This window comes from Leopardus geoffroyi, chromosome A1 (genome assembly GCF_018350155.1).
Source record: "Leopardus geoffroyi isolate Oge1 chromosome A1, O.geoffroyi_Oge1_pat1.0, whole genome shotgun sequence".
Lineage (NCBI taxonomy): Eukaryota > Metazoa > Chordata > Mammalia > Carnivora > Felidae > Leopardus > Leopardus geoffroyi.
In genome coordinates this window covers 70,365,269-70,384,467 of record NC_059326.1, presented here as the reverse complement: position 1 = coordinate 70,384,467, position 19,199 = coordinate 70,365,269, and the positions used below count along the sequence as shown (strand labels likewise).

The 19,199-nt window shown below is 42.9% G+C and overlaps 1 protein-coding gene across 17 annotated transcripts in view; it reads left to right on the top strand.

Annotated features, from left to right (window-relative positions):
* DOCK9 (dedicator of cytokinesis 9) overlaps positions 1 to 19,199 on the top strand; it is a 291,057-nt gene that overhangs the window by 55,114 nt on the left and 216,744 nt on the right. For 7 of the 17 annotated variants that reach the window (XM_045444839.1, XM_045444756.1, XM_045444723.1 and 4 more), the window contains exon 1: positions 12,868 to 13,193. The exons of 5 other annotated variants lie outside the window; for them this stretch is intronic. In XM_045444839.1, the coding sequence (XP_045300795.1) occupies positions 13,032 to 13,193 (162 nt within the window). In that variant the 5' untranslated portion in view covers positions 12,868 to 13,031. Of the gene's footprint in view, positions 1 to 12,866; positions 13,194 to 19,199 lie in introns of those variants that run through there. 5 more of the 17 variants (XM_045444875.1, XM_045444856.1, XM_045444818.1 and 2 more) reach the window with 2 other exon arrangements.

The following is a 19,199-nucleotide window of genomic DNA, read 5'->3' as shown; positions in this document are numbered from 1 at the left end:
GATCATGATCTCACAGTTCATGACTTTGAGCCCTGCATCGGGCTCTGTGCTGACAGGGCGGAGTCTGCTTGGGATTCTCTTTCCTCCTCTCTCTCTGCCCCTCCCCCACTTGTGCTTTCTCTCTCTCAAAATAAATAAATAAACTAAAAAAACCCCACAACTGTTTAGACCCTAGTATAGTATAATAGTTAGGGTCCAGCCAGGAAACACAAATCACACCAGTTATTTTAACTGAGAGAGTTAAATATAAAGAATTGTTACTCGGTATAAAGTTGTTGAGTAGGTATTGAAAACGTAAAAAGAAAATGTTAACATGTCATAGAGGTAGTGGCCGCAGGAAGCAGCCATCCGCTGGGCTTGGGCAGACAAGGAAGGAGATTGTGATACTAAATCTTAGAAGCTTGGAGGGGCTGCCCACCGAGCTGAAACCAAGACCTGGAGGGTGCTGGGCAGCTGGTGATGGTTTCTGTGGGGGTGTGATGAGGATGGGTCTGTAAGTGCTGGGAAAATGGCAGACCTGATTCAGGCACTTCACAGGAAGGACCCGCTGCTGCCAGGTGAAGGAGTGTTGCAGGGTGACAGGAGCAATCAAAGCCCGCAGGAAGCAGGCACCAAGGAGCATGCTCCCTTTCCTCCCGCAGCTTTGCGTCTCTCTCTGGTGCCTCCTGGTGGTGAGCCCAACAAGGAGCCAACTGGTAAAGCGGAACGTGGTGTTCGGAGCCAGCATCACAGAGTTGAGTATGGAAGGCTGGGGCTGGGGCTGGGAGACAATAGCTTAATAACTGGCACAGCCCACCCCTTTGAGCACTCAGTATGCACACCCACCCCCTGTGCGTGTATGAGCTTCCTCACAACAAGAACAACTATGTTTCAGCCTAACAGAACACAGATACCCTTAACTCAGAGGAAGATGCTTTCACTAGCTCCTCAAAACAAGAAGTCACAACATTTCATTAGTCATCGTATCTGTCTTTGGGAGAAAGTCACATTATCCATTTCTGGAGTTTTTTCATTAGCCCTTAAAATTCAGTTGCAATCTCATAGGAATATGTGCCACCCAAAGTTTAAATTGTAGAGTCAAGTTTCAGTCACAGTGTTTATATAAAATAGTATGAGAGGAAGGAGAAGAAATCGGTACCTACGCCCACCCTCAAGCAGCAAGCAAGTGGGAAATAGGCAATGCTGTTGCGGTGTTTGCTTCCCTAAATGGCTATTTGGCAGTAGTTGATATTTAGATCTTTATTCTCCTATTACTCATTCCATATTTCCTTTGCCCCCAGCCAGGACCTCAACTGATTAGAATTCTTCACCTGCGTGCCTGAATCATCAGTGGCCCCACCTTTCTGTTGGTTGCTGTGGTTTTTCAGGGGCGTGGACTTAGAGATAGAAATGCTAAGAGATGCCCTGAAGAACTGCCCTTTGGAACAGCCGCCCAGTTTTCTCTTGCCCCAGTGGGTAGCATCTCATCATCTTTTGCCTCTTGGTTTAGTGGCTTGAGGAGCCTCCAAAAGGCCAGATGGCAGTCAGACCTGATTCATTGTACACTGTGGTCTCGCTTTAATGAGAACATTCTTCCCTTTAAAACCAGGATGTCTATACTAGCAGGGATGGAGTGTGTTCTTGGGCTACTAGAGAGGGGTCACTTCTACTTCAACCCCTCGATTCCTGGGCCAGTGTCTTCTGACTTGGGGAGAGACAGCTGATGGAGAGTATATGCAATGAACACCATCCCTTCAGAGTGTTGTTTTACAAGTTCCCTCTTCATTCTTCTCCTGGGCCAGCCGCTTGTAGGTAATGAGAGCATGTGGTGAGACTGGGGACTTCCAAGAGCCGACAGACCCTATGTAATAACTGATATGTGTGGTGTTTTCAAACTGCAGGCCAGGGGCCATACTGGTCCTGAAAACAGTTGAGTGGGCTATGACCGATTTCCTCCCTCTCTCATTTCTTTTCTTCCCTCTAGTGAGCTAGAATAGATTAGAGAGTCTGGAATAGAACATAATAAAGTGTAGGGGTACCTGGTTGGCTCAGTAGGTTAAGCGTCCGACTTTGGCTCAGGTCATGATTTCACGGTTTGTGAGTTCGAGCCCCAAATTGGGCTCTCTGCTGTCAGCATGGAGCCTGCTTGAGAACCTTTGTTTCCCTTTCTCGCTGCCCCTTCCCTCCCAAATAAAGAAACATTAAAAAAAAAGAAAATAATATAGTGTAATATATGTTCTATGGGTACATTTTGGGGGGGGGGAATGTTCTTATACACATTTACTGTATCATTTACAATTCACTTAAAAATTTTTTTTAATGTTTATATTTGAGAGAGAGAGAGAGGGAGAGACAGTGTGCAAGCAGGGGAGGGGAAGGGAGAGAGAGACAGAGACAGAATTTGAAGCAGGCTCCAGTCTCCGAACTGTCAGCACAGAGTCCGACTCGGGGCTTGAACCCACGAGCCGCGAGATCATGACCTGAGCCAAAGTTGGATGCTTAACTGACTGAGCCACCCAGGTGCCCCCTACAAGTCACTTCTTGATATAATTCATGGTGACAGTACTTTGAAAGCTGTTGGTCTAAGGATGCATTTGAACTTGTGGGTTACTTATCTCCAACCCCCTGTGGTTTGTCAGTCATCTCACCCCACTTGATGTGGGTGTTGGTTGCAGTCCTTTAGTGGTCCTATGAAGATGGGTTTCTCTGGAAATCTTGTTTGCTTGTAACAAGGTCAAGGGGTGTCAATCATGAGTGAGATCACCTATAAAACTTCACTTTTAGAGTTGTTTAGAAGGTTAGGTGAGATCTCGTGACTGAATTCTGTCTCAGTGTCTGGCATAGGTCCATGTAACATACTCTGTTAAGGATGTGCCAAGCGCTATTTATATAATGTTTTCTTTAAATTTTACCTTAAAATTTACATTTAAAGTGCTAATCTCCTATGTAGTTCAGGTGACTGGAATGACCTAAATAGACCCAATTCTGTGATTTGAATAAAATTTCAGATCCCCTGTTAATAATCTCTTTTCCTCCTTCCTCTTTTTCTCTCCATGCAGTTTTTTTCCCCTTGGATTTTGAGAGCCTTGTGGTTAAAGCAGAGATGAAAAAATTGTGGGAAAAGATCTATAAATTAAATTTCTTTATTTTTGGGATAAGTGAATTGGGATAGATGGCTCAACCCAGACCCAGACCTTGCCTAACAAAATGTACGAGCCAAAATTATAGAGCAGACAAAAGGTTTCCCTTGCGTGCACTGTGAATATAAAGCAGATAGATAGCTTGCTTGCTAAAGAAATCATCTTACCTTTATCTTCTGTACTTTTGGGAATTCACTGTGTTGGGGATAGTGATATGTTCTGGAAAGATAACAGTGTTAAGGATAGAGTGCTTTCTAGATAAATTCAGCTTTTTATAGGTGTGCCTGATAGGTCCTGTGTTTTTCTTAAACAGCTTTATCAAGATACGATTCACGTACTATACAGTTCACCCATTTAAAGTGTACAATACAGTGGTTTTCAGTATACTCACAGTGTTGTGTATCTACCACTATAAATAATTTTAGGACGCTTCTGTTACCCCCAAATGAAACCCTGTACCCCTCAGCTCTTACCCTCCTATTCCACCTTACCCGTTTCCCTAGCCCAAGGCAACCACTGATCTATTTTTTGTCTCTGAAGATTTGCCTGTTCTGGGCATTTCATACCAACAGAATCATATAATATGTGATCCTTTGTGACTGGCTTCTTTCACTTAACATGATATTTTCAAGGTTCATCTACGTTGTAGCATGTGTCAGTACTTCATTCCTTTTTATTACTGGACAATCCATCCGTTGCATGGATATACCACATTTTATATATCATTCATCAGTTGATGACATTTGGGTTGTTTCTGCTTTGGGGCTATCATGAATGATACTGTTAAGAACATCCATGTACGAGCTTTTGTATGGACATATATTTCAACTCTCTTGGGTATATAGCTAGGAGTAGAATTGTTGGTTCATATGGTAATTCTGTATTTGAGTGAGGAATTGCCAGATTGTTTTCTAAAGTAACTGCCCTATTTTACATCCCCACCGACAGTGTATGAGGAGTCCAATTTGTCCATATCCTCACCAACACTTATAATTATCTTTTTTACCTATCCTAGTAGATACGAAGTGCTATATGATGGTTTTGATTTATACTTCTCTGATGACTTTTCATTTACTTATTGCTCAATTGTATATCTTATTTGGGTCCTATTTTTAGTTGGCATGGAGGGATGCAGTATCTGTGATCTGTCCAAGTCTCAGGTGGAGAGTGTTTTCCCGGAAAGTTTCTCACGTCTCTGACTGAGTGAAATTCACTTACACATCAGGAAATGTTTATTCGAAGTAACATTCTTTTTTTTTTTTTTTTTTTTTAAGTATTTATTTATTTATTTATTTATTTAAAGAGAGAGGAGAGAGACTGGGGGCGGGGGGCAGAGAGAGAGGAAGAGAGAGAATCCCAAGCAGGCTCTGTGGTGTCAGAGCAGAGCCTGACACGGGGCTCTATCTCATGAACCATGAGATCATGACCTGAGTCAAAATCAGGAGTCAGATGCTCAACTGACTGAGCCGCCCAGGTATCCCCCAAAGTACCATTCTTTTAAAACACAGTTACAGTTAAGTATAGCCCAACCATAGGCTATATATAAATCATATAAAGTCCTGAATTTTGTGTCTTTGCAAAAAGAAATAAAAAATTCACAAGGGCTCAGAGAATAGAGCTTCCTGAACCTTATGAGCAGGGACATAGCATATGTCTAGTTCCTTCTGACTTGACCAGAAGCCTTGACAAAGGAGTACGTATTTTATTTTGAGTCTGTTTACTCTGTTTTTTCAAAGCCATAGGAATATTTTGAAAAGTTGCATTTTCCCTCCTATAATTTGGGAAGGTAACCATTGCAGTATCTTTATTTCTCATTATTTACCTTTGGATTAATCTAACTGAACATCTGACTATATTAGTTCTAAAAATGATAAATTCAGATTGCCTGTTTATGTTTTCCTGTTTACCCCTCAAGAAGTTTTTAATCATGTTTGAGGCAGTATTTCTATATTGACACAATGACAGCAAAAGATGTAAAATACTCAGCTGCTAAAATGTGAGATACGAGGAGTTGAGGTGCGTAGATTCTGAATTTTAGTCTCTCTCTTCGCATATAAGAACAACTTTCCCACAACCGTAACTCCGTATTTGAAGCACACAAGCTGTTTCCCGAGTGCCTTTGTACATAAGTTTGTACATAAACTATGCTGTGTATCTTTTCTGTCGTTTACATTCAGTACACCTTGCCGCTAAGTGATCTTTTCAGATGTTTGCCTAAAATAGAATTTCCTTGGAAGAGGCTGGTAGAGGCCAGGAGGAGGTCACTGCGAGTTCTGATTTCATTATTCCATTTTGAGTTTGCTCAGCTTCCTAGTTTTTCAGTCAGTATTTCATTTACAGTTGGACGTTGGTGCTTATTGCATTCATTACGATCTGTGCCATCATCGGTCCCCCTCTACGGAGGCTCCCCCCCGCAACCCCCCTGTGGTTTCAGTGGGGATAGAAAGCTTTGCAAATAGGTGAGCTCTTCTGGCAGCTTTTCATATTTGACAGGATCAACACTTACGGATTTATTGCTTTTTCTTCAAAGAACTGAGCTCCCTCGCCAACTATGATTTTGCTTCATAACCTCCCATAATGGTCATTGAAGTTTTGACTTTGCCTGAAGCTACCTGAGCCGAGGGATAAATAAATCGGAACCCTCAGCTGTGTTGGTTCTCCATTTCGTAGTTCTCTGTGAAACATGTAGAAGTTGTCTATGAATCGGGATTTTAAGTCTCGGCTCTCTTGTTTCTGTGCTGGTTCATAGCTGGAAGGTTTTTCTAAGAGGTTCATAAGCAAATGGAATGAGGAAATAATTAGAATATAAATATTATAAAGCCTATTCCTTGGACTCCTCTGCCTTTTGTGAGGGCCAGGGTCAGACATAGGGAGAGACTGGTACCCTCCTGGTTTTCTGTCATTTCACTTGGTCCTGGAAGTTATAGGAATGCAGTGTCTAGTAAGTACATTGGTTGTTTTTTTTTTTCTATAACAGTAAAATATATATATATATGTATATATATATATATATATAATAAAATTTACCATTTTAACGATTTTTAAATACTCAGTTCAGTGGCATTAGGTACATGCACAGTGTTGTTCAACCATCCATTTCCACCATCTATCTCCAGACCTTTTTCGTCATCTAATACTGAAACTATACCTTTTAAACAGGAAGTCCTCATTCCTCCTTCTTTCCAGCCCCTGGTAACCACCATTCCATTTTCTGTCTCCAGGAAAGTATCTATTCTAGCTGTGTCATTTAAGCACCATCGTACGGTATTTGTTCTTTTGTGTCTGGCTTATTTCACTGAGCATAATGTCCTTAAGTTTCATCCATATTGTAGCATGTGTAAGAATGTCCTTACTTTTATTTATGTATGTATGTACGTATGTATGTTTATTTATTTTTGACAGAAAGAGAGACAGCATGCGAGTGGGGGAGGGGCAGAGAGCGAGGGAGACATAGAACGTAAAGCAGACTCCAGGCTCTGAGCTGTCAGCACAGAGCCCGACGCAGGGCTCGAACCCACAAACTGCGAAATCATGACCTGAGCCGAAGTCAGACGCTTAACTGACTGAGCCATCCAGGTGCCCCTTTTTAATTAATTAATTTATTTTTGAGAGAGACAGAGTGAGCAGAGGAGGGGCAGAGAGAGAGGGAGAGAGAGAGAATCCCCAGCAGGCTCTACCCTGCCAGCACAGAGCCCATGAAACCATGAGATCATGACCCGAGTGAAAACCAATAGTCGGACGCTTGACTGGAGCCACCCAGGCGCCCCAGAATGTCCTTCCTTTTGAAGACTGAATAATATCCCATTGTGTATATATATACCACATTCTGTCTATTCATTTGTAGATGGACACTTAGGTTGTTTCCACCTCTTGATTATTTGAGTGATGCCGCTATGGACATGGGTGTGCAAATACCTCCTCAGAGCTCTGCTTTCAACCCTGTTGGACATTTACTGAGAAGTGTAATGGCTAGGTCATATGGTAATTCTTCATTTAATTTTGTGAGGAATCACCATACTCTATTTCACAGTGGCTATTTTATATTCATTTTATATTCCTACTAGCAAAGTAAGTTGGTCTTCTTAACCCCACCTTTTCTTCCTTTAGGAGTTCTGTTTTATTTTAAAATCTGTTTAACTCACTCTCCTGCCAGTACTGAAAAGGAAGATTCTCTAATTTTTTAAAAAAATGTTTGTTTATGTTTTTGAGAGAGACAGAGCATGAATGCGGAAGGGTCAGAGAGAGAGGGAGACACAGAATCCAAAGCAGGCTCCAGGCTCTGAGCTGTCAGCACAGAGCCCGACGTGGGGCTCGAACTCATGAGCCATGAGGTCATGACCTGAGCTGAAGTTGGATGCTCAGCCGACTGAGCCACCCAGGCACCCCTCTAATTTCTTTTGAGAGAGTCTGCTCATCTCTGGAGGACCACTGCCCTCTGTTCTGGAGAGCCAGTCTGGTTGCATCCACTCCTACTTTGTCACTCTATGTTCAGAGCACCCCACAGGGATCTGTCACCTTCCTAATAGTCTCTCTAATATTCTAGTGCCAACATGGAGACACATGTGTAACTTTGTGTTGTCTACTTTTGGGAACATTTAATTACCACTGTTAGCAGCAGGCTTGGTTCAAATATTTTGTGTGGGTACGACTTTAGAGATACATTTTTACCAAAATTAGTTTGTTTCACTGAGCTCTTTGAGGGTCTAAAACTCCTGTCTGTGCCATTGGCCGTGAGGCCCACCTGCCGTCTTTGTTCATCCCACGGTGACTGATAGTGGCACTTCCGTGTGTTTTGGAGGTGGGGATGATAAATGATGGATAAATTTAGATATGCTGTAAGTCTACCTTCTTTCCCACAACTTTGAGGTTTATGTTCCTGAAATACACAATGGTCGGAGAGTTCACCTTTTCCTTATTTTTAAAAAGGTCCTTATGTAATAAAACTTCCTTGATTTCCCTTACTTAAAAAAACAACAAACTTTTTCTAATGATCATTGCTAAAACCTCCACTCCTTCTTCACTATCTTAACTCCCTTTTCTTGTTCCCTGACACTCCCTTTCTGTCTTTGAGTCATATTTTACCGATATAAAGAATTTGTAGTTTGAATTTATTAGATCTTAAATTCTCATATGCCTGAGTTTTGTGTAAGAAGTGCTTGTATTTTTAGAAGAACTATCTCACTGTATAATGGGGAAGAAAAAACTTTAATCTGGGGCAAACGTGGAGGAGACCACCATTTATCGAGCATGTGGTATATACTAGGCCCTATGCTAGACACACTACTTAACTTTGATTATACTGTTGAATATAAAATGAATAAGGAGTAATAGGCCAACTTACATAAGGTTTCTTTGTTCAGCAGAATTCACTGGAATGAGAAATGTAGTATGGACTGTCAGGGATGAAGATTACCTCTTCTTATGGACTGGCCACTGTAATGGCAGTTAGATAGAGTGTGATGTATTATCATTACATGAGATCTTCATTTTAGCCACTGCAGAATGGACAGAATTTCCCTCCCTTCCTGGTCTCCTCGTAAGGTAGGGCCCAAGGTCTGACCGAGGTAGAAGACTTCTATCTGTTTGAGATATGATATTAATTCTAGCTTGTAGTTCCTGATGTTTTTGGTGTTATTTAAAATTCTTCCTTATGCACAGTTTTCTGAGAGAGTATGAAGTAAATCTACTTGTCAAACTAACCCGACCTTTAGAACATATTTCAAACACAAAGGCTGTTGGCAAGGAGAGGCTTGCACATGGGAACAGCAGTTCTAGATGGATATTCTTTCGGGTCGGGGCTCAGAGCTTGAGACTTGCTTGCTGTGGTCTCTGTGGCCAAATGGCTGAGGTTAGCTGTGATTGTTGAGTGGGGCAGCACGTCTTACCTGAACTTACTGTTTGTTCAGGTTCCTGGTGGTTTGTACAGGCTGGAGCTCCTTTCCTAGGTTAAAATGCACCCCCTGGGGCACCTGGGTAGTTCAGTTAGTGAGCAGCTGACTCTTGATTATGGCTCAGGTCATGATCCCAGAGTCAGGGGATCGAGCCCTGCATAGGGCTCTGCACTGAGTGTGGAACCTGCTTCAGATTCTCTATCTCTTTCTCTTTTTCTCTCTCTCTTTCTCTCCCTCCCTCTGTCCCTCTCCCCCATGCACGCTTGCTCTCTCTCTCTCTCAAATTAAAAAAAAAAAGAAGGAAAAAAATGCACACGCGGAGGGCAGCCCCAGGCACTCCCTGGTCCCTGGCTTCTGTATTCCTGTATTCCCTGTATTCGGGCCAGAGCAACATTCCGAAGTTGTAAATTCATTAAGCAAGGTGGCTGTTTCGAGCTACACAGTAAGTCTTTTGTGCAGTATAAAACAATAGTTACTGACATGTTTACAGCAATTTCTTGGTTGAGTTCTCACCTATTATTTTATTTGAACTTGACACCCTTCCAGGGTGGGCAGAATAGATGTTATCTCCCTCCCCTCTCCCATTTTTAGTAACAGCTTTATTGAGATATATGTCACTGTTGGGGCCATTCCACAGAAACAGGCTGGACCCTCCCCCGGCCCCCTCACACCCCAAATTTGCTTTGGATGTTGACACTAATGACACCGCACTCAGGAGAAGGGTGTCAAGAGGTTTATTACTCATGTAATGAGCTCTCTGAGGAGAGCAGGGCAGCTCCCAAGCAGGTCCTGAGCCTGGTTTGGGGTTTTTGTGGCGGTTAGCAGGTGGGGCCAGGGTGAGGGTTCCTGAGGGGTTTGAATTTCCTGCTGGGACCACAGGAAGGAGCCACCTGGAACCTCCTTTCAAGTTTGTCCAGATGTGGGACAGAAGGGGGAAAAGAGCAGGGAGGCTTAAAGCTGTCGGTAGTAAAAGACCAATAGTGGAGTCAGGCTCTTTATTACATTCACAAACCATAGAACTCACCTGTATAAAGTGTTCAATCCAGTGGTTTTTAGTATATTTGCAGACAGTGTATATGTTAGAAACACTGTCCAATATCTGAACATTTTTTTTCTCCTAAAAGAAGTTCTGTGCCCATTAGCAATCACTCCTCATTCCCTGGCACCCACTCATCTACTTTCATTCTCTACAGATTCGCCTCTTCTAGACATTTCATTTAAATAGAAGCCTACGATAGGAGGTCTTTTGTGACTAGCTTTTTTCACTCTGCATAACATTTTCCAGGCTCATCCATATTGTAGCCTAAATCACTACTTCATTCCTTCCTATGGCTTAAAAATCTGTCATTGTGCTGACATACCATCCCAGGGTGTCATACTAAAAGATGATTGATTTGGAACATTTGAGGGTGAGGTAGTGCTAGGAGAGTCGGGTGTCATTGTCAGCAGGGGAGGAAGACATGGGCTTGGGACTCGAGACGGAGTCAGGGGCAGACTTTCAGTCTTGGGAATTGTGAAAATTAGAAGTCACATTTAAAGACGAGAGAGCAAATGTGATCTCCAAGTTGAAACGCATACTCCGTAGGTGGCTGAACTGGTTGCCACCATCTCTGTGTCCTCTGATGGAATTCATGGTAATTATCCTTTGAGACTAATCCAAGATCATTCTGATGCAGAAAAATCAGTGAAACCAAAATCACATTTGAATGATTCATTTTGTCATGCTTCTATCAGCATGAAACTCATTTTTAGCCTTGTCGAACCCTTTGCTCTAAATATTTTCTGTTGTTTTTCTTGCCCACTGATTTTGTTGGTTGGAAAATGATTAATATTTAAAATTAATACAAGTTGCTTAAATGCCTATTAGTTGGTCCCTAAGAAATATTTCTTTTTCCTCTGAATGATTGTTAGGAAGTTGTTCCATTCTGTCCCCTTGTTTTAAATATTAACTTAGGAGTTTTTAAAGTAATTCAAATAGAACATACCAGCAGCTTTAAAATTTGCTTGGTTATCATTTATAATCCTTTGTAAAGTTCAAGCATAATCTTTTGTATCTCAAATAATATTCCCTGGCTTCTGCACCCAGGATGTCTAAAATAGGTAGTAACAATAATAAATTAATTTTAAATTTCTAGGTATCATCTTTATTTATATTCAGTGAACTATTATTTTTAAATTGTTTTCCTTGCAGTATAGAAGTTAAGATTGATGGTGAGCATTTGGAATTCTCAAGATAGGTAATTTAACCCATGTGATGAGGGTTTATAGTCCACAATATTCAGTTTCTGTGTAGATGAGTTTTCATGTTATTTATCTGCCAGCATTGTGATGTCACATGAAGACTTGGCTGTTCTGATGTCAGGACTTGAGTGTAATCTTGAACGTTGTAGCTCTGTTTTAACAGAATTGCAATTCTGAAGCTGAATGCTCTAGACCACGTATAGTTACTCTGGTGTGGTTTTTTTTTTTTTTTTTTTTTTTTTTCATGTGGCCAGTATCTTTACTCCTTTGATCTCTGTGGCTGTTCGAGAAAGTTTGCATAAAAATGCAGGAGGAAGAAGCCTAGATTTTTGCTTATCTGTGAGGTCTAATAGGTAAACTAACCATAAAAAACAGAAATTTTGAGATTATGTGACCACATAGTATTCTCTAAAGATCTGCTTTTATTACATTACACTGGTCTCTGTTACCAACCAGTAGGTACTCAGTCATTATAATTCACTCTAACTTTGAAATCTGTAGATAGAAAATGAAAACCATCTGTTGCCTTGTGAAATAAGGAAGAATTCAGAACAGATCTTAAAAGAGCAGTAACTTTTTTCTAGATACATATTGTAGGTGGGAGGGGTTTTCCTGTGAGTTCATCATAGTCTTTTTACATAATTTACTTTTCAGTTTTCGGAAGGGGAATGCAAGGGTCAATGTAGTATTTTATCAGTGACAAGTTTCCCTATTCGCCATCGCTGAAGACACACATAAGGTAGTATAGTGTTAGCCAGTTCATTCTGCAGTGCAGGGACCTGGATTAATTTATGCACCCCAGATAATAGCTCTGTTGACTGTGGGACTTCCGTGTGTATGTACCGTCGCATATTAGAGTGCTGCTTCAGAAGGTGTATGTCCAGCCCGATCAGGTGACTTTATGCACGTTCTCATTTGCGTCTTTGGGTACCAGAGATGGGAGAATCGTATTAAGCAGTGCAAAGTTGCTAGTCCTCTCTCTAGCAGAGTGGAAGTGGGCAGAAGTCAAGATTGACACAGCAATTTTGTGTTCCCTTGTGATTTGCTGTCAGCAAGCTGTTACCCACACATCCAAAGGTTGTTTGAAGTGGGCTTACACATGTTTCCATAGCAGCAGTCATCTTAGTGATTTCTCTCATTTTTGGGCTTTTTTTTTTTTTTTTTTTTTTCCTTTTGCTTCTCTGTTCCTCACGGATGCAGGATTAAACAAACAGCATATTTAGGTCAAGGAAAGAGATGTTTGCTAATATAGATGCTGGGCTAAGCATTCTGGGAGAGTGATTCCTTGCAGCAGATGAACATTCTTTGTGCCTTCCAGCAGCATCTGCAGCAGGGTGGCTGTCTGGCACCATTTTTTTCATTTTGGGCAGGTTCTGAGATTCCGAACAATCCTAAGCAAATCACAGGAGCCGGCAGTTTCCCAGTAACCACATGTAAATCTCCTGCTTATTTGTTCTTTGGTATTAACAGGGAAGCAATCTACTGGAAAAAATGATACCTTAAAGATTTTGGTGCATCCGAGGTGTGTCATCTGGTTTTTGCACCACCCCTCCTGTTTGACACTCGGAGCCTGTTTTTTTTTTTTTTTTTTTTTTTTTTTTGTCAGGCAGTTGGGCAGGAGCAGATTCTAGTGCAACAGCTCGGAGCTTCCCTTCTGTTCTGGTGCCGGCAACTGCCTGTCATGAGGATGGTACAGTGGGAGCCTGCTCAGAAGAGCCAAGGAAGATGATGTCGAGATGGAGTAGAGGTTGCTAGAAATCTGAACATCTACACCTTGGGGATGGGTTGCACGACTAGTGTAATTCTGTTTAAAGGCATCCGCACCGTGTTTGAAAGAAACTGTGCTTATATGTGCAAACAGCAAGGAGAGAATAATGCCCTTGAATATACAGCATACAATTGGACAAAAGAAGACTCAGAATTATTGATCTCCTCCTGTCTGGTAAATGCTGTCTTGCTTAATTAACAAGGAGTTTGGTAGTGTTAGAATAAACTTGTCTTTACTTATAAAGCAAATGTATTTATTTACTTCACTGTGCTTGTGAATCTGTAGCCTGGGTGTGTAAATGGGTAATTAAGTGGCCTTAAGTTTAATTATGAGGTGCCTGTTTGTATGTGCGAGAATGCCCTGCATTCATCAGAGCTTAAATGCATACAGAGAGAGAAGCTGGAGTACGGTAATTGATTACAGATTAGTTTTCTAAGTTAGCTTTATGAGCTTACACATTCTCGGTGTAGTCTCAGAAATAATGCGTGGCAAAGTGTGTATTTAGGGCACTGTATATTGAACCCTCTACCAGTGATAGTGAATTATTCAGTTCCTTTACATCTTAGTCTTTTCCCTGGCGAAATTTTATTACTAATGGCCTGTGGTTGGTCCTTCCATTCTGGGAGACATCGAAAGGGAGCTTGAAAGAAAACTGTAATGGGTGCGAGAGAAATGTTTACAGTTTTATTATTTTAAATCTGATTATTTATACTGTCTTTGGGTGAAGGCTCTTGAGAGTTAACAGGAAGCTTAGGTGACACTTCGGTGTTCTTTCCTCCCGGGGACAATGCATGAGGAGGTGACAGGTCACAGATGGGTGTGCCTCTCTGGGGCCTTCTCACAAATACCAGGCTCATGAGGAGGCTGCATGCTGGTCTCCTCCACCCTCAGGAGGCCTTGCCATTTTCCCTTCTGTTCTTATCACAGTTTTTTGTTGAAACGAGTGAGAATAACACACGTGGGAGTCTCTGTGTGTGTGTCTGGCCAGCAGCCACTCAGTAAGGCGAGGGCGAGGTGCGTGGAAACCCCAAAGCTGTTCCTGGTCGTTAGGCTGCCATCTGACGCGAGGACAGGGTGCCAGCAGGCCATTTGCACCCCGGGATCAGATCAGGTCGCCCAGCCTCTCATCTTGTAGAGGGTCTTATGTGACATTAGCTCTCAAAGCCCTTGGGAGGAAGGGCAGGAGGGCATCATTTGGGCATCATATGCATTTTGGAAGGCAGTATTATGTGTGGGCATGGAACTGAAGTGGATGTATTAACTGTTAAATATTTTAAACCCTAATGTATTTTGGAATATGCGTTGGAGAACAACTGGGATTCGAGATTGGAAGGACTGGCCCATGACAGAGTCTGCTCCATGAGCTGTAATCCCCAACCCCGACAGCCCTGGGACTGCTTGGCCAGTAAGGGCCCCACCTCCCCCATTCCGCCTGCTTCTCCTCCCTTCGGTCGCGCTGACTTGTCTTGGGTTAAGCCATCTTCAAGAGACTCTGCTTGTTTTCCTTTTTCCTTGGTTGCACAAGGGAGTAATAACCAGCCGGGGGCTCTGTCGGCACTCGGGGGCTGGATTGTGAAGCACTGCTCCTGTGTGTTGGGTCAGGTGCTCCTGCCTGCCACGGTCGCCTGTACCTGCAGACCGAGAAAGGCGTGGCTGTGCGTGTGTGCGGCTGAGGTACTGTGGGTGGAAAGATGCACCCTCTCCCTCCAAACTGCTCTCCCTGCTTCTGTCCTTGACCCCGTGGCCTCTCCTCAGTCGGCCGACAGTGCTCCTTTGAAAAGGAAGGTCCAGTGGTCACTCCTCTACTCAGAGGCAGATCCAGAATCCTTCCTGTGGCCTCGGGTTCTGCCCCTACCCACCTGCTGCCCCCTGCTTGCTCCCGGAGACCCCCATTTTCTTCTCACTCTCTCCTCATTCCACACTTCCTGCTGGCTTTTCAGGATGCCTTGCTGTTCTCTCCTAGAACTCTCCAGCCAGGCATTTGCCCGGTCCATCCCTGGCCTCCTGCAGGGCTCGCTCTGATTTCCCCTTCTAAGTGAGGCTTCCTTGGCCACCAGTATAATCTTGTAGCCCCTGCAGGTCACCCTCCTCTGATTCTCTGCCATGGTCTCTTCATTATTTATCTCCACCTGACACTGTTAGTCAAGTATAGTAAGAGTAGTTAGCAGTAAGTGTTGCTTATCAGACTTACAAGAAGAATAAGTTTTTGGGGGGACCTGGCTGGCTCAGTCATTTGCGCATCTAACTTTGCCTCAGGTTATGATCTCTCAGTTTGTGAGTTTGAGCTCACATCGGGCTCTCTGCTCGATGACCCACTTTGGATCCTCTGTCCCCCTCTCTCTGCCCCTTTCCCACTTGTGCTCTCCCCAAAATAAATAAATATTAAAAAAAAAAAAAGAGTAAGCTTTCTGATAGCTGGGATTTTTGTCTGTTTTATTTGCTGTTCTGCCCCAACAGCAAGAACAGTGTCTGATTTGTAGTTGGGTGCTTAGTTAATGAGTGAATTCTAATGAAATGTTTTTAATGGTCCTGAACTTGAGCTTGGAGAAGCTGTTGAGAAGTCAGGTTATGATCACTTATCCTAAAGCCAACGTCTTTTATCAAAAATTTTTGTAGTGTCCCCCAAACAATAACTGGCTCATTTTCAGTAATCTGCCCTAGAGTGATACTTTTCAACCCTCCTGTCCTGAAGCCACATAAAGAAATTCTGTGGTTCAAAGCCGAACATTCCATAGGTTTGCTGTGGTCACGACTGACAATTGATGACACCGTCTTTGGGCAGTACCCAGACCATCTCTGTTGAGACCTGTCCTATGACACAGGCATGTGAGGGCCTTTTCCTCCTTTGCTTTGAGCCAGCCAAACCCTTTCTTAGGGGAGCCCTGCCCGATGGTGTTCCTTTGAGCCTCCTCCGGGCAAGGGCAGGGCGGACCTGCTCTTCAGGCAGATGTGGGCCTGTTGGCTTCTCAGCCTTAGTAGGGTGTCTGTTCTTCCTTCAGCTCAGGAGACTTGTCTAGCCTGTGGCTGTGCCTGAACTGTCAGCAGGTCAGAGCTGGATTTCACCTGCTCCTCACGTATAACCCCCATCCTGGCCGCTCACTGCGCACCAGATCTTGTGGAGGAGAAGTAATAATGTTCATGAGGATTAGCCAGAAGGGCTTGAGGCCACCCATTCTTCGAGAGACTCTACATCTTCCAGATATCTGCCCATGTGTCAGAAACCCACATGGATGGATTGCCTCATTCTGGCCTCCGTGGAATTGCTGCTACAGAGCAAAGCTTTGTGTTTTTCTCTTGGCCGAACGGAAGGGCAGCATGAGAAACATCCTTACGAAAGTGATGTCTACTCTAAGGGTTTTGTTGAGGGCATTGCTCAGTTGATTTTGGATGAGGCGGAGGCACTGGTGTGGTGGTGAAGAGTGCCAACTCTGGAGCCAGCCTGCAGGGCCTGAATCCCCAGTCCACATTTGCTAGTTGGTGACCTCGGGCAATTTACTTAACTGCTCGGTTCCTCATTTTCACTATTAATGAATAATGAAATAAATCTGCATTTAATGAAATGCAGATAATCGTAATTCTTACCTCATGGGATTATTAAATGAGTGAGTATGTCTAGAGCCCTTAGGACAGTTTTTATATATAAGTTAGTGCTAATTGTTAGCTATTAGCATAATGATTTCTATTTTTTAGCATTCTTTTCATGAGGTAAATTATGAAGTAAATTTCTTCTGTCCATACTCTGAATGGTTGTGCTCTTCCTGAGGAACTTCGTATTTTATGTACATTAAGATTCATGTAACTAATCTCAGCCACCTCTTCAGTTGCCTGGTAAAAGAAAGCTTAGTCCCGAACCTGCGACCGATACATAGGCTCTTTCAAAATGATTTTTTTTTTTGCCCTTAAACTTTGCTCCTTATTTTCCTATATGACTGTTTTATCACCTTCTGCTCTTTCTCATGTGCTTATTAAATACTTTTTGTCTTATTTTATATGTATTTATATAAATCACTTTAAATCCTTTTACAACAGGCAGAGTGTAATAAGCTAATAGAGAACTTTGTGGTGAAGAAAAAGCATTTTTTATCATCATTAAAGTTGGCTCTGAAGCAAAAATCAGATGTCTCTAGTGCAGACTTTAACTTTGCAAGGCTGCAGCTGTGTGATCTTGTACAGGAAGGCTCTTTTTATATCTAAATGGCATGAATCAGCCCCATGGTGGGTAGGACACTGGGAAGTGGCTCATGTGGCCTCTGGGGACTGAGTGAATTTCAACTGAACCACCCTTAAATTTTGACTAGTAATCCTACCACAGTGGAGGGCCAAGGCTGAGTTGGGGCAGTCTCTATACCTGAATATAGATTTTTCCTAACGTCCTCCTTTTCTAAGTAATTGAATGGATTAGTTCAGCTCATTCCAGACACAACCTTGAATGCTCCTTTATGCTGAGCACTGGCTGTACAGAAGTGACGAGGAAGCTCACGTCCCCGTCAGGGAGAGGCCGACAGAAGGCACAAGGGCATTGTCCGAGGACATGAAGGCCTAGCTCAGCGCAGGCCCCTTCTGTGACAAGGGGCAGTGTGAGGTGACACAATACACCTGTCTGTGAGGGTTTGTGATGGGCACAGCCTTATGGCTAGAACTTGGCCTGTTTTACTCAATAACTTATTATAATATAATATTCTCTTTAAAAAAATTTGTTTTTTACATTTATTTATTTTTGATAGAGATAGAGCACAAGTGGGGGAGGGGCAGAGAGAGAAGGAGACAAAGAATCGGAAACAGGCTCCAGGCTCAGAGCTGTCAGCACAGAGCCAGACACGGGGCTTGAACCCACAAACTGCGAGATCATGACCTGAGCCTAAGTCAGACGCTTAACCGACTGAGCCACCCAGACGCCCCAGTATAATATTCTCTTAACACGTCTGTGGAAGAACGGAGGAGCTGTGGGATTATTCTGTACCATGCTCTCTTTTTGCCAGTTACTAGTGAAGTGGAAGAAATCGCTCAGTTATAACTGCGACAGCAGCTAGGATCCTGTCAGCAGCCTCCTAGAGAGTGGCCATGAAGGCAAACTGCTGGAAGCCACAAGGGGAGAAAACAAACTTCCTGTCTTCGATTTCTTTTGTGACATGACTGGATAATAAGTGACAATTTTACCCATTGTAAATTAATATTTAATTTTTTTCTTACCTCCTTAAAGGTGTGAAGTTTCTCATGGTTCTTTTATTATAAGATTTGCTACATGTCTTCAACATGTTCTCAGCCTTTATAATGGTACAGAATTTCACCAGACCGCTGTGGTCTCCCCAGGCTAACCAGTCCTTCCTAACAGAAAACGCCTACTGGCTATGAAAATGCTCTGATTTGTCATGTGTACTGTGCACAGACAATGGAGTTGAGGGTGATATGTGCTCCTAAGAGCCTGCAGTCCTCCTTGTGCATGTTTGTGTGTCTGTTTGGAGGTGGGGGATGGGGGGGGGGGAGGGGAGAGGTAAGGGGAGAGAACTGGTGAATCTGCCACAGGTGATAAGTGAAACATGGTCTGATACCTGTCAGCTTGAGGCAGTGGGGAAAGTACAGGCTGGATCTTGCTTATTTTAGGTGTTCCCTCATAATTTTTTTCTTGCACTGTGAGAACTGTCTTGAGGTGTAAGAAAGCAGAAACCTGCGTGGCTGCCTTCTGGAACACTGCCTTGGTTCTGAGTCGGATCGCTGCAGTATGGCTTTGGGTAGGCTGTGTTTTCCATTTTACTTCGAATATCCTTCCTAATGATGCCCTGTGGGCTTTGTTGCCTATTTAGATCACATTAGTAAATTGGAGGTGTTTTCAAGGAACTGTCTGCTCTGATTCCTGGATCCATTTCCTGTGTCTTGAGATTGCCCTGCTCTGTTGATGCTGCTTTCTGTGAGCACAGCCAGTGAGACCAGCCTGAAAGACTACTGTACCTTTCCCCCAACGCTTTATTAAGATGTACTACCTTATTAATATTTATGAAATTTTAAACAGGTAATTAACATTTATTGTAGAAACCAAGCATGCTGTGTTCGGTACATAGACGTAACCCACCAATTTAAACATTTTGAGGCAAAAGCTTCCAGAATTTCATCCAAGTACAGCATTGTTCATAAAAAAATATAATTGTTGTGAGTTTCTCTGGATTCAGTTGGACTCCCAAAATC